General features: G+C 39.9%; 1 protein-coding gene across 2 annotated transcripts in view; it reads right to left on the reverse strand.

The window, feature by feature from the left end:
- The window catches only part of GFPT1 (glutamine--fructose-6-phosphate transaminase 1), a 61,467-nt gene extending 46,599 nt beyond the window's left edge, over window positions 1–14,868 (reverse strand). The window contains exons 1-3 of one of the 2 annotated variants that reach the window (XM_034659248.1): window positions 14,675–14,868; window positions 3,820–3,927; window positions 1,557–1,664 (exon numbers count right to left, since the gene is read on the reverse strand). In XM_034659248.1, coding sequence (XP_034515139.1) covers window positions 1,557–1,664; window positions 3,820–3,927; window positions 14,675–14,681 — 223 coding nt within the window. In that variant the 5' untranslated portion in view covers window positions 14,682–14,868. Of the gene's footprint in view, window positions 1–1,551; window positions 1,665–3,819; window positions 3,928–14,674 lie in introns of those variants that run through there. The other variant, XM_034659249.1, reaches the window with a different exon arrangement.
- Window positions 14,869–15,017: the final 149 nt, after the last annotated feature.

The following is a 15,017-nucleotide window of genomic DNA, read 5'->3' on the forward strand; positions in this document are numbered from 1 at the left end:
AGCACCTGGTCACAGGGTACAGGCACCTCTCATTTAGACATTGCCAGCTTCCTCTTCAAAGTCATTTATCACAAATTCACCAGCAATGTCTGCGAGCTCCCATTCCTCCACTCCCTTTCTGACTTTCCTTCAGGAGGCCGCGTGTTTCAGTATGTTGATATGCAAAGACGGTGATTCTGGTTACAGTCTGCCTTCTAGCCTCCCACACACTTCTACCAGTACTGCAGAGTAAAAGGACTACCCACCATTCCACCAAATTTGGCTTCCCTATTCTTATCTTTGCCCACGCTATTCTACTCAGAAGGTCCTCCATTCTCTTCACTGCCCAAACGGAATCAGCAGCCTTTCCTCCCATATACCAAGTCTCTCCAACCCCAACTCCAAGTGTGAACTAGCTCTCCCCTGAATCCTTCAGCAAGTTGTTTTTCTTGCCTGTGGAACCTACAATAATCAGCCCGGTGTACAGGATGTAGTACACAAAGTAGACGGAGTATTTACAGGACAGTTTTTGAAGTATAGTTATTTGGGTGCCTGCCTCATCCCTAAGCTAATCTTACCCACAATACGTGCAAAATAAGTACTGATCTAGCATGTTCAGCAAGTACTACAAAGCTAAACGTTCCGCTTATGTGAAAAACAAAGTGACTAAGTCCATCATTTTCCCCTTCTACCCGCCCTCCTTTACCATGATCACAATGGCATCCATTTGAGCAGGTACATAAAAGAACCTGTTTTCTTGGTTTTGTGGAAGATTTTTTTTTTTTTTAAGAGACAGAGTGCGATAGGGGCAGAGGGAGAGAAAGAATCTTAAGCAGTCTTCCACATCCAGCACGGAGCCTGATACAGGGATCGTCTCATGACCCTAAGATCATGACCTGAGCCAAAATCAAGAGTCAGATACTTAACTGACTGAGCCACCCAGGCGCTCCTGTAGAAAAAAATTTTTAAATTTTTTTTCAGTCTATTTATTTCAAAGCTTTTAAGTTTCCTGTGACAAATGAAAATGTGTAAGTATAATGTTTTGAACTAAATACTGAGAAGTATGTCCTCTTTAATGAAGCATGTATATCTGGACAACTACTTTATGCCAGGGAAGAAAACCCTGAAGGAAAAACATGACACTTACCTGATTACATCAGATCTACTAAAAAGGGCAACATTTAGGCTGACTACACGTCCAAAGGAGAAGTTTACTCCAAAGTAAAGACAACTAAGTGAAGACACTAGAATAAGGGCACCACTAAAAATACCTTTTGTCCTATGAAAGGTCCTTCCTCAGGAATGGTGGTTACTTCATTTTAGGACACTGAGCTTGCTATGAACACAATGTACCGAACTAATTTCCTTTCCTAGTAAATATGGTCATTTCTGAAGCTAAGATACATTGTATGCTAGTAGAGACAATAACAAAACTACTCTTCTTCCCTCCTCTCAACTTTAAATACCACTATACTTAAAATGGACCCCAAAATATGGGAGGAACAGGAATTTGGTAGGGAAGGAAGAAGGAAGTAAAGGGAGGGGAGGGAGGACAAAATTCAAACTAAGTACATTACTGTGAACTTCTTCATCCAGTGCCTTAACTTTCCCTTTCTTCTTAATGAGCTGGATCTTGCAGGCATTGGCTTCCCAATCCTTGTCATTGCCTCCATCAACTCCCACACCTAAATCATCAAGAGGAAGAAAAAGCAAGATTTAGAAACTTACTTAGATTATCATCGTGAGCCAAAATTTTTAATTAAAAATTATTTTTTCTAATTAATTCATTTGTTCATCAATTCACATTTACTGACAACTTATTATTATATGTCAAGAAACGGGATAGCTGCTAGAAACAAAAATGAAAATAACTCAATTGTTTCCCTCAAATTTCTAACAGTCTATTCAGAAGACAGGGAAAAAATAATTACAATACACTGTGGGTTTGGGTTACAACAAAAGTGCTACAGGTTTAAAAAAAAACAAAAAAAACAAGTACTACAGGTTGGGTGGCAACCAGAGCACAACGGAGAAACGCAAAAGGCTGGCACCCACCTCAGAAAGGGAAGAAAGAAGGAACAACAGGAAACACGTTTCTCAAAATCCTACTTAAGTTCCTAAAGAATTTGACAAAGTTACCTGCAGGTACTGAAAAAGCATGGAGTAGTTTCAAATCAAGAAATCATATGGCAAAAATGTTTAGAAAATTCTCTTTAGACACAGAGTATAGACTGAAGGGGAGAAAGAGAAGAAGACACCAGCTGTCAGAAGATCTAGCTATAGCAAAGCAAAAATGAGGAGGCCTTGAACCAAAAGGGGGTGATGAAGACAGAGATCAGTGACACTGAGGGTAGAACTGTCCGGGTGCAACGTGAAAATGCAGCGTGAGTCTGGGATACCTCCTAGGCTCACAGGACTTGTTGAATGATTGCTGAATAAAGGAACCCAGAAAGAACAGAGTGGGGAGTGTATTCAGTTCAATTCTGGATGTGCAAAGTTTACAATATCATGGTTTCTCCAGGAAGAAATTTCTAAGGGGCAGTTGGAAATACAGGTCTGTGGCTTGGGAAATACATGTGGGTTATAAGTCACCAACATATAGGAGGTTGATGAAGTCAGAGCTCACCTATGAAGACACAAAGTAAGAAAAATGGGCCTAGGAAACAATCTTGAAAAAACATTACTATTTAAGCAAAAAGTGGAAGAAAAGGAAACCTCAAAGCAGAGAGAAAAGAATGAGCATGTAAGGAAGAGAATATGTGCTGTCAGAAGCCAAGGAAAGAGAATTTTAAGAACAAATGAGCTGAAGAGTTTGCTTTCTACTAACCGAGGAAGGTCATGGAAAATAAATGCCCATTACATTTGGCTATGTCAAGAGTACAGTAAAAACTTAACATAGCAAGACTGACACTGCTTCCGTAGGAAGGTCTGCTTACAAAGCTGGCCCCTGGTTGGCGTCTGGGAACTTGGATTTCAGGGCGGTTACCTAACTGATTAAGAATGGCTTATTACACTGAACTGTTTTTGCAAACAATGTGGCTTATGCTGAACATCTGCTTCCATTCTGGCAGTCCAGAATTTTGGTGTGTGTTAGGCAGAGGGTGTCTATGTGACTGGCCTCCAATAAAAGCGTGGGCACTGACTGTCTAATGAGCTTCTCTGACATACATTTCACACACACTGTCACAACTGTCTGGGGAATTAAGCACATTCTCTCTGACTCCACTAGGAGAAAACTCTCAGAAGCTTGTGCCTCCAGACTTCACCCCATGCACCTTTTCCCTTTGCCGATTTTGCTACGTATTCTTTTGTTGTAATAAATCATAGCTATGAGTTCAACTATATGCTGAGTCGTCCTCAGGAGTCACGGGAACCGAGGGTGGTCATGGGCACCCCGACACAGTTAAGGAAAGGAGCCAGAGTAAAACAAAGTTGACAGAAAGTTATTTCTATTTGTTTTGTCATTTATTTAAGGCAGTAGAATCTCAGGTTACGTGTATATGCCAACAGCAGAGACTCCTCGGAGAAAAGTTACAGGAAAGAAAAAAGATAATTTATAAAGTAAGGCCTTCAAGAACTGTGTTCTACCATGAAAATGCCCCAGGTGATTTATGTTTTTACAGTAGCATTCTTAACAAAGGCAGGTATCTTTAGAAAGTAGTATAAGTGGTAATACTATTGAAATTATATGTATAAACCCTTTAAACATGATAAAAGACAAAAATTCTTTTTAGGTTTATTCAAAACAAAATAGACATTACTAAAGAATCTAGTCAACTAAAACAAACAAAAAACCTCTTAAATCATGCAAAACCTAGAATATTTTTAAAAAGGAAATACCAGCAGAATCATATCCTCTGTACTCCAGTCTCTGAAGGCCTTTGATTAGTGTCTCCAAGATTTCTCGTCTTGTGCGAGGAACATGGTAGTTTAAGTAAGCAAATATACCTGCAAATGAACAAATATTTAATAAAAAATATGACTAATGAAGCAAAACTGACATAATCATGACAAAATCCTCATTTGCATAATTATGTCTAAGATGTGCAGAAATATGAAGTTAGAATCATCTTTAAAAAAGAAAGAAATTCTCACTTCAAATTATTTAAAGGTGGTGAAACTTTTACAAAGGGGTATTTCTCCTTAGTATAAAAGACTGAAGCAAATATGTCAAAATAAATGTTTAGCTTCTGCAGAGAAGCTTATAAGGCTGGTCACATATCTTCCATCACTGCCGCTTTGTCAAGTAACATTTAATTTTAAAAAATTAACCAATCAACAAATTTGTGGTTTATGTCTTATGTACCGAGCACTGTTTAAAGGAAAACATTCTCTGAAATAAGTATTTTAAGCAACACATGGACCCTACAAAACTAGGCAGATGGAATTTTTCATATTTCTAATGATTATGGTATCAATAACACATAAGAATAAACATAAATAAATATTAATGTGAAAAATACAACCTAAATAATTTAATAATAGGGAAAAATGGACTAAAATATTTGTATAATCCTCTTAAGGGAAAATGGCATTTGTTGAATGAATCATTTGTTCACCAGATACTACCAAAAGATAACTACTATGATAAATGTTAACACCTATTGACAATTCATAAAAAAGAAGCATTTATTTGGAAAAGCAAAACTAGCATAAAATGACTAGTACAATGTGAATTGAACCAGAAAAGTAAACAGGCAGAACATAGGTAAAGGAAACCCACATTTTAAAAACAGCAGCATGGGGCACCTGGGTGGCTTAGTCGCTTAAGCATCTGCCTTTGGCTCAGGTCATGATCCCAGGGTCCTGGGATTGAGCCCCATGTCAGGCTCCCTGATCAATGGAGAGCCTGCTTCTTCTCCCTGTCCCCCTGCTCAGTGCATGTGCGTGCTCTCTCTCGCGCTAATAAAATCTTAAAAGAAAAAAAACCATAAAGTCAATATCCAACAAAAAGCCATCATGTATATGATCACCATGATCGATACAGTGCAATTTTTTCAAATAAACTATCATGCTCTTAAAAAAAAGAAATCCACATTTTAACACTAAAATCCAAAACAAAATGAAAACTGTCTGAACTTTCCCAAAAAAGGGAGTATGAGATCAAACACTATAGGAATCCTGCGTTTCATTAATTTTTTTTCAAAGATTTTATTTATTTGAGAGAGTAAGCACAGGAGTGAGTGGGGGGAGTAATGGGGAGAGAATCTTCAAGCAGACTCCCCACTGAGTGTGGAGCCCCACAAAGGGCTTGATCCCACAACCAATGAGATCACGACCTGAGCGAAAACCAAGGGTCAGTCGCTCAGTCAACTGAGCCACCCAGGTGGCCCCATTCATAAATTTGTTAAGATTTTCTAAGTTATCATGTGTCGTACAAGCACATCACCTGCACAGCACCACAACCCTGCATGAGGACTGCGGTTCCTGTTGTTACTGCTGTTCCTTCATAAAATATCTGCAAAATGAGCTAAACTAATAACTCAACTATAAATGAAACTTCTATGTGGTTCTACACTTTCCCCCACCATGGGTCACTGGCATTTGATAAAGATTAAATGAACAAAGAAAACTATCAGTTCCAGATAAGTATTTTTATTATATCATTAAAACACAATTCACAGAAGATGAATCTCTCCCAAAATAAGACTGTAATATAAATGATCTAATGAAACACTGATTCTCAACCAGTCTACTCACTAACACAGTGATGAGCACCAGCTAAATAATCTGCTAAAGGAGGATACAATTGAGCTCATTTAAAAGTCATTAAACAGTAAAACACATTACACTGTTAGGAACTGTTTGCCATCTGAGGCGCTCTAGGAAATCTTGAGGAGGAATTCCAGAGTTGCCAAATCCCAATAATGCAGCACAAACCAGAAAACTCGCTACTAAGTCATCTCTCTTTTTTTAAGAAATGTAATTCTGATGGTAAAAGTAAAACATATGGAGAATTAAAGATTAAATATAATAAATGAATACCAATTTTTAAAAAGTCAACTTAAATGCTGATATAAAACCAATTGTTCTTAAGACAAATTATAGACTCAACACATTTTTTAAAAGAAAATTCTGAGTGATGCAATATTAAATTCACGATTTTCAATACATGGAACTCAATAATAGCACTTTGATACTGTTTCTAACTTCAATCTCTTTGGTTTACACTGGCTTAGCATATGGATCTTGAGATCCTGAGTATCATTTCATGGCGAAAGAGATCCTCTAAACTAATACCCAACACCAAACAAACTTCTAAAATGGTAACTATCTGAGAAACTAATAAAATTCACACTAAACATGTTAGCTCATAAAGTACTCTTTCACTGAAGAAACACTGTGAATCTTTTAACTCATGTATGTCCTCAAAGCTTTCCACCATACCACCCTGCCTCAGCTTCCCCTCTGCAAAATGACTGCATTTGACTGAGAGGTGGTAAAATAGGTTTCACAGCAAGTACCAAGTTATTAATTGGTAGTGGCTATAGCAAACATTGTTAAAAAGGATTCAGTGGCCCCATTTCCTAAACAGGAACGAAAGCCATGATTGATCAGCAATAGACATTACTAGGAAGTGGAAAGTGATTAGTACAAGGGCAACATATTGCCTGACATTTGAGGACATCTACGGTCCTCACCAGCTACATGTTCTATAATTTCTGAAGATTCTTCTGATTGCTTTAGAACCATTCCAGCTGAATTTTGACATTTTTTGAATAGCTATACACACTACACTTCTCTTCTGGGCCTCATTTCTTTGTTACAACATTTACATGATTTTGTTCTGTGTACAGTGTGTCTATCAAATTAAAATTGGAAACCTGGTGAAGAGCCTTATTACTTTCAGAGCAAGTTAACCCTTGACCACAGCTTTGAACTGCACAGGTCCATTTATGGTGTGGATTTGCCCAATAAATACAGTATAGTGCTGTAAATGTATTTTCTCTTCCTTATGATTTTCCTAGTAACATTTTCTTTTCTCTAGCTTTTGTAAGAATACAGCATATAATATATGTAACATACAAAACAGGCTTTTGGTGAGCTTTGTTTATATTATTGGTGAGCTTTCCAGTCAACACATGGCTATGAGTAGTTAAGATTTTGGGGAGTCAAAAGTTATACTCGGATTTTCCACTGCAGGAAGGTGAGGGTAGGCACCCCAAACCCTGTTGTTCAAGGGTCAATTGTATTCTGTTAAGAATAAAAGCAAAGTAATATAAAATTTGAGGGCTTTTTTCTGCAAAATTGCATTATCATAACTAAGAAGATAATGCTAACACCACCTGTTACAACGTCCATATTTAAAATTTCCCTGGGGCACCTGGGTGGTTCAGTCGGCTAAGCGTCTGCCTTCGACTCAGGTCATGATCCCGGGGTCTTGGGATCGAGCCCCATGTTAGGTTCCCTGCTTGGTGGGGGGCCTGCTTCTCCCTCTCCCTCTGCCCACCCCCCCAAGCTCATACTCGTACTCACTCACTCTCTCACTCTCTCTAATAATAAAATCTTTTTAAAAATAAATAAAATAAAATGTCCCAATTATAAAAAGTCTTTTACAGCTGATTTGTTTATTCTAGGACATAATAAAGGATCATACCTCACATTTGACTGTTGTGTCTCAGAAGTCTCTTCGAATCCAGAATGGTCTCTCCCCTACTGCCCTGTTTATGCCAAGACACTGGCTTACTGGCAAGCTGAGGCCAATTTTCTTGTTGAATGTCTCACCTTCTGGCTGCATCTAACAGTTTCCCCACAGTATAGTCTAACCAATTCCTCTATTCCTGCTATTTCCTGTAGACTGGAAGATAGATCTAAACACTTGATTGAGTTAGGTTAAAATTTGGAAGCGAGAATTAGCGCAATGTGTGTATGTATTTCATATTGTCTACAGGTCCCTTATTAGTGATGTTAAGATTGTCACTGGTAGGGGCGCCTGGGTGGCTCAGTTGTTAAGCGACTGCCTTCGGCTCAGGGTGTGATCCCGGAGTCCTGGAATCGAGCCCCACATCGGGCTCCACTGGGAGCCTGCTTCTTCCTCTCCCACTCCCCCTGCTTGTGTTCCCTCTCTCGCTGGCTGTCTCTCTCTGTCAAATAAATAAATAAAAAATCTAAAAAAAAAAAACAAAAGATTGTCACTGGTAAAGACAATCAGATCATCTAGCTTATACTCTGAAAGCATCTTCAGAATACTTTTTCAGATATTGACAGCATTGATTTTAAGACGTTCATACTCTTTTTGATCTACATAATAATGGTGAATTTCCCATCAGTGGCAACTTAAATTCAATAAAATATCATATATCATGTTCCAACTCAAAATCTGCCTTTTCCTTGAGAGGAAGCACTATTGCTATCTATAATCATCACTGTCATTTTTTTGGTTCACTCTTGAAACAAAGAAAAGAAAAGGAGGAACAGAGGAAGAAGTTGGAGCAACATTTCTCCCTACATAACCCGGCAGAAATTGAAAGGAAGAAAAGGACAACCTATGTCGAGAAGTTTTCTAAGATCAAAGTAACAGAGTTGGGTGAAGAAAAAACAAGGGGGAGGGGATAAACCTAAATCATCCCTGCTTAGAAAAATGAGAGATAAAGAGACTGAACCAGTCAATTTTACAGACCAGCCCCTTACCAGGACTGTTGACCCATGACCTCTAGATAGTGCACCTGCTAGGATTAATGGGTTATGTGTATTCACAGGGTAGCTGGGAAAATATAATGGCAAATAACCAGTCTATCGGGCATGCAGGGAATGTTCACGAGGGAGGCATTCATAACGCAAAATGGTGCTTATTAGAGTAGAAATCACTAGAAGGAGACCCATTTTAGGTCTTCGACTTGTCTTCTCAAGCCTTCCATAAACAGCTCTACTTTAGGTTAACTACTAAAAGCCTAAAAATCAACTCTCCACTGCCCCTGCGTAATTGCTCCAATACCACACACAGTAGCTGTATGGAGCACAGGAGTTTCCACTCCTACATCACCATGCGCTTCCAGGCTGTAAGTTTTCTTATGAAAGGATATTCTTGAAGTAAATATCTCCCTAAATGATGCAGATGTTTGCACCTACAGGCATCATTCTTGGAAAACTGCAACTTAAATTCAATGACATGAAAGCACTAATGAGCACCTTGCTTAACAAAATATTCAGACATGACCTGGGTCATAGACACACTTGATTGAAAGGCTATTCAACCTTCCTGAAATGAAAACTGAATGCAACTTAGTTGACTAATTACATCATTAAAGTTCCTATGCCTGGTTGAATTTATGTCCTTGTAAATAAGAATACTTTCACATATTTTTTTCCCTTGACAACTTCAATATTTTGAGACTGCAGACATTGTAATTTATCAGTGATTAGTGTTCAAATTCCCTCTGTAAATTTTATACTTTCTGAATCAAAATCCATCTGCAATGCCACTTAACTTTCATTTTTAAATTTTTCTTATAATGTAAGTTATATTTCACTCATTAGCATCTTTAAAGATTCAAATTATACAAATGCTACAGAATAAATTATGAAGATCTGGGGCGCCTGGCTGGCTCAGTCAGTTAGGCATCTGCCTTCAGCTCAGGTAATGATCCCAGGGTTCTGGATTGAGCACCACATGCTGAGCAGGGAGCTGCTTCTCCCTTTCCCTCTGCCTGCTGCTCCCCCAGCCTGTGCTCTATCAAATAAAATAAATAAAACCTTTTTTAAAAAATTGTGAAAACCTCCTTTCTCTACCTCCAGACCTCACAGAATTGAAGCTTTCTTCTTCATCTTAACAGTATACACCCTCTTACCCTTCCTACGTTGTTCCAACATGCCAGAGGCTGTTCACCCTGGAGACATGCTGTACGGATACAGCCTGGTGAGACATCTACAACCCTCTCCGCCAGACTTTCAAAGGCCAACAAGAGCTCACCAGACATCGCTGGAACATCCCAGCTTTCCAAGGCACAGGCCCCTCCCTCCGGGCAAACCCACTGCCCGGTGCCTTATCCTTCGCTATAAGCTCAAAACAGAGAAACATATTTCACGCACTATTCTCTAAAGCCAGTCTCTCCGACCTGTAACTCTTGATAAGCGATTCCTCAACTTTCTAAATACAGAGCCTTTTATTACATCAAAATATTTTGAGGATCCTACACAATAGTGGGTTGAATTTTTATTATCCAGTGACCTAGAACAACTTCTATACAACTTTACAGACAATGCTTAGAATATGAATCAATCAGTGAAAACCCATAATAACTTCACAGCTTACAGGTCAAGAACCACAGCTCTAGAACTCAACTCTTCATCTCTATCAGGGGACCTCAGTTCCACAATACTCCCTCCTCTGCTGGTATGCACGCCCTCCTCCTCAACACAAACTCAGGTTCCTCTGCCTTCATATATGCAACTTCTCTAATGATTTCTTTACAGCCAATGCAATTAATTTCTCTCTGCAATATTAAACATGAACGACCTTCTACTTCTGCAGATTCTGTCCGAGTCAATACACTACTTTGGAACTCTTCTGCCTCTAACCACTGTTCTTTGGCCCCTTTTCCTGGAATTTTTACTTCTTCTTTCAAACCCCATGGCAACAATTCTCAACCTATTTCTGACTCCATTCACTGTTGGGTAAATGCCATCAAGGATATCTCTCATAGTGCACTAATTCTCTACCAGCTGGCGCTATTCCTCAACATAAGAGTACTGCTGCTGGGGCGCCTGGCTGGCTCAGTCCACAGGGCATGCGACTCTTGATCTTGGGGTTATTAAGTTGGGTGTAGAGATTACTTAAAACAAACAAAAAAAAAGTACTGCCCTATTATCTGGAACACTCCTCCCCTAACTAGTCTCTGAATTTCTATTCAATTCACTTGTAGTCCATAACATAACAATGAACAAGAAATGCCTAGTAACACTCACACCTGTTGCATTCCTTGTGTTGCACCTGTGTATTCACGGTTTCCTTCAACCAGACAGCAATTCTTTGAAGGCAATTCCCTTATGTTAGTCATCTCTCCGAAGGACAAAGCACCAAGTATAAAGCCATCACTTCGAATATCTTCTAATGCTTTCTAAGTACTTGCAATGTACAGTCAAAAATTCCTAAACCACAGGGGCGCCTGGGTGGCTCAGTCGTTAAGCGGCTGCCTTCGGCTCAGGGTGTGATCCCGGCGTTCTGGGATCGAGTCCCACATCAGGCTCCTCTGCTGGAAGCCTGCTTCTTCCTCTCCCATTCCCCCTGCTTGTGTTCCCTCTCTCGCTGGCTCTCTCTCTGTCAAATAAATAAATAAAATCTTTAAAAAATATTCCTAAACCACAGAAAGAGAACACTATTTTGCAGGATGCTAAATAGGGATAAGGTGAAAGAAATGTTCCATAATTAAAGGTTTAAGAAATGTTGAGTTCAAGTTAACAGGTTTATTTGTAGAACTTTCTAGAAACTTTAATCTTGCTTACTGTGAATCTCCAAAAGCAGAATTTCCCACACTTGTGTTATAAAACCCTTTCCCACCTTCTATTGCTCATAACCAGCACCTATTAACATCTCCCTTTCCAGGAAACACAATTGAGGAAATACTTATTAAGCAATTAATTCTTTTCTTTCACAACTACTTTATATTCAGTATGATTTCCAAGGATATGTTAAAAGTATTGGTTTTATGATTTATCCTAGCAGCCAGTCAGCATCCCCCAATTACCTCCAAAGCTATTAGATAGTATTATTACAAAAATCTTTTTAAGGATTCATTTCAGGATACTTTTAAATTATAAGCTCCCTTACTGCTTTTAAATATGGCATCATTTACAAAAACTCCATTTATATACACCATTGGACCAGAAGGGTATACCCACTCTTCCAGGGACAATGTCTAGAGGCATTCAGAATGGTCCCATGATTGACACAACATCCTAGGCTGTCCTATAACACAGCCTCTAACAAAACCAGGCTGTCCCAAACCCCTGGTAATAGAATTGTTTACCTTTATACCAAGGAGGTTGGAAAAGCACCAAAATCCACATGTGGCATGTGCCCAGGCCAACTTTGAGGCATTTGTGCTGTGAGACCTACAGTTCTTATGAGGTTGTCTAAGACGGAAAAAACACATCAGCAGAGACTGCGGTGATTCCATGTGTGCTGTGTCAGTGACTGGATCAAGCAAGCTGTGCTTACTGAGGAGGAGAACAGTGTTTTGAACGTGTTGAAGGAACAAGCACAGAGTCAGAAAGCTAAATTTAAAAATGCAGTTTTGAGTACTAAAAAAAAAAAATCAAAAGAAGAAAATGAACAGTATAACACTACATTTATTAAAAAAAAAAAAGTACAATTTGTTAAAAGCTGTGGGTAGCTTAAATGACTTGCCATTCTCTCACCAAAGCAAAAGGTAGTACAAATAAAAAAGGACAAAGTGTATTCTAGAGAACGAAGAATAAGAGGAAGATAAAATAAATTTGGAAAACAGGCACAACATTATTCTCTGGGAGATTCACAACACTTGCTAGCCCACTAAAGGTTCCAAGAAACCCTCCAACAACAACAACAAAAGCCAGTTCAACACTGTTTAATCTACTGCTTCCCAAATTTACTTGACCACAGAATCTTTTTTTTTTTCCTGATTAACACATTATCATCCCAACATAAGCTGGTAAACATTGTGACAGTTTTATCAGTATATCTGATTGGAAAAAGCATTATCACAGAATTTTCCACCTTCATTCTTCTGCTTCAACACTGTACAGTGTTGAAACAAAATAATCTTTTAGAAAAACTTGGAATAGGCAGCAGGTAATCAGAAGGTAAACTTCTGTGGGTGGGAGATGGGTGAAATAGGTGATGGAGATAAAGGAGTGCACTTGTCCACGATGATCACTGGGTGAGGTATGGAATCCTTGAATCACTACATTGTACATCTGAACCTAAGGTAACACTGTATGTTAAATATACTGGAATTAAACTAAAATGAAAAAGAAGGTAAACCTCTAAATTTTCCTATCTAATCTCATTCCCACTCACTTCCTCTGCCTAGAAATTTTATTTCAATGACTGAAATATGGGAAGAAAATAAATACAAAGTCTTATCCTTTTAACAGTTAAGCTTCAGAATTTACATTAAAGAGGAAATAAATTCTGAACTCTATTCCTGGAATCATGCAAAACTCTGTTCTAGGCTAAAAGCAGGACCCTGGAAATGTTTCAAATACTATTTCTTTATAACCGATGTGTTTCCTCAACAGTAAAACTCTATGGAATGGGGATGTTGGCTGTGTAAAAACTCCTACTTATCTAGTCTCCACCCCAAAGCCTCACCCTTATCCGAACCTTTCAAAAGCAAATCTGATTTTTTTCTTTTATGGTACTCTCTTTTTTCCTGAAACAAGATGAAGAAATGACCTGCAACCAGAAAGCCACGTACTTAACTAGGTACACACCTCGTCATTCAGGAAAAGTTAATTACCAAATGAAGCATCTTGGGGATTAACCAGTTTGCAAATTCACTACTTCACAGCTGTGAACTAAATAATGTTTTTCAAAACCACTCTAACCAGGCACAGCAAAAGTATAACTGTTTCTAAAGTCAGCTCTAATCTAATAATTTCAGAAACTATTTATAGATGTTTCTGAGTGTTTTTTTTAATCTACTCTAAATTTAAACCTGCTCCTCACTTTCAGAAGCTGAAATTATCATGAAGTTAAATACAAGAAAAATATACACTAATGAGTACAAGCCACCTCCTGCCAGGATATTCTTGCAAAAGGCAATGAAGAGTAAGTTTCCCAGATAGCTTCAATTCTATTACAATCCTACTTTCCTTAAAAAAGCGTCCCTTCTTCCCAGTGTAAGGTTGGTTGTAAATTTCAATAAAAGCGGTAGGAATGTAATTCTTTTAAGAATTATATGGCCAAGTAAATACCTATTTCAGAGCTTATCAATCATTTCAGATATAATTCTGACAATCCTCTTTACTAAGAGTTTTAGGGAATATTAAAACTACTAAGCCCCAAAACATGGAATAAAAGGACATATGTTGTAACTTCTCTTGGTAAAACATTTAACAAATGTTCATAGGTGTTTTAAATGGGTGCACATGCACGTGATAACGCATGTTACGGTCACTTTCGGGCCTCTTCCACCACAAGTTTAGGTCTAAGCCCATTTACCAAGTTATTGATTAGCAATGGTTTCTGTTGAAACAGGGGGTGGCAGGAAGTAAGATCATGTGGAATGCCATTGTCGTAGCTCTAGCTATATATAGTTCTGTTTCTAATGGGCCTGCCCGAAAGAAAGCAACTAAAAATAAATATTTTTAAAAAGGTAAATCCTAGAAGAAAGGAAGTTCAAGTGATCTCACCTGATGTTCCACAGGTTGCCTCACTCACCTGACGGACTCTTTTGAAGGCAAACCCCTCCACACCTCAGTTCCCTCGGCCCTCTCTCCTTTTCCAAGACATATTATCTACATTTTGGTTCCCTTCTCCGCGTAAAACCGCCCCACCTTTGGCCCCCCAGATCCACTCTAGAGCCCGCCCTCCTCTCAGGTGCCCTCCTAGGTCCACCACCCCCAACCCGCTCGCAAAGGCCGGCCTCCGCACCCCGCACCCGGACTTCACACCCTCACACTCCGGCTCCCGCCAGCGCCTACGGCCTCGGAGGAGCCCGCACCGCACCCCAGCACCGCCCCGCAACACGCCCCCCGCCCGCAGCCCCCTTACCGCACATGATGCAGAAGGCACGGTCCTCGGGCAGGCGGAGAAGGGCTGGCGAGGTCGGGAGCGCACACACGAGCCTCTGGCGCGATCGGCGAGCTTGGGGGCCGGGGGCAAGCCAACACGACTCCCTCGGGGATGCGACGGCCGAAGCAACGACAGCCTTCTCGGCCTCCCGGGCTAGCCAGCAACTGCTGACGGGCCCCGCCCCTCGGCGCGTACCGCGCCGCCGCCGCCACCTTCCGCGGATCCCATTGGGCCGCGTCCGCGCCGCTCACGCGCAGCTCCCGCCTCCCCGTGCCGCCCCGCCCCGCCCCCGAGCGCACGCAGGCGCTGGCCTGCTGGCGGC

This window comes from Ailuropoda melanoleuca, chromosome 4 (genome assembly GCF_002007445.2).
Source record: "Ailuropoda melanoleuca isolate Jingjing chromosome 4, ASM200744v2, whole genome shotgun sequence".
Taxonomy (NCBI): Eukaryota; Metazoa; Chordata; class Mammalia; order Carnivora; family Ursidae; genus Ailuropoda; species Ailuropoda melanoleuca.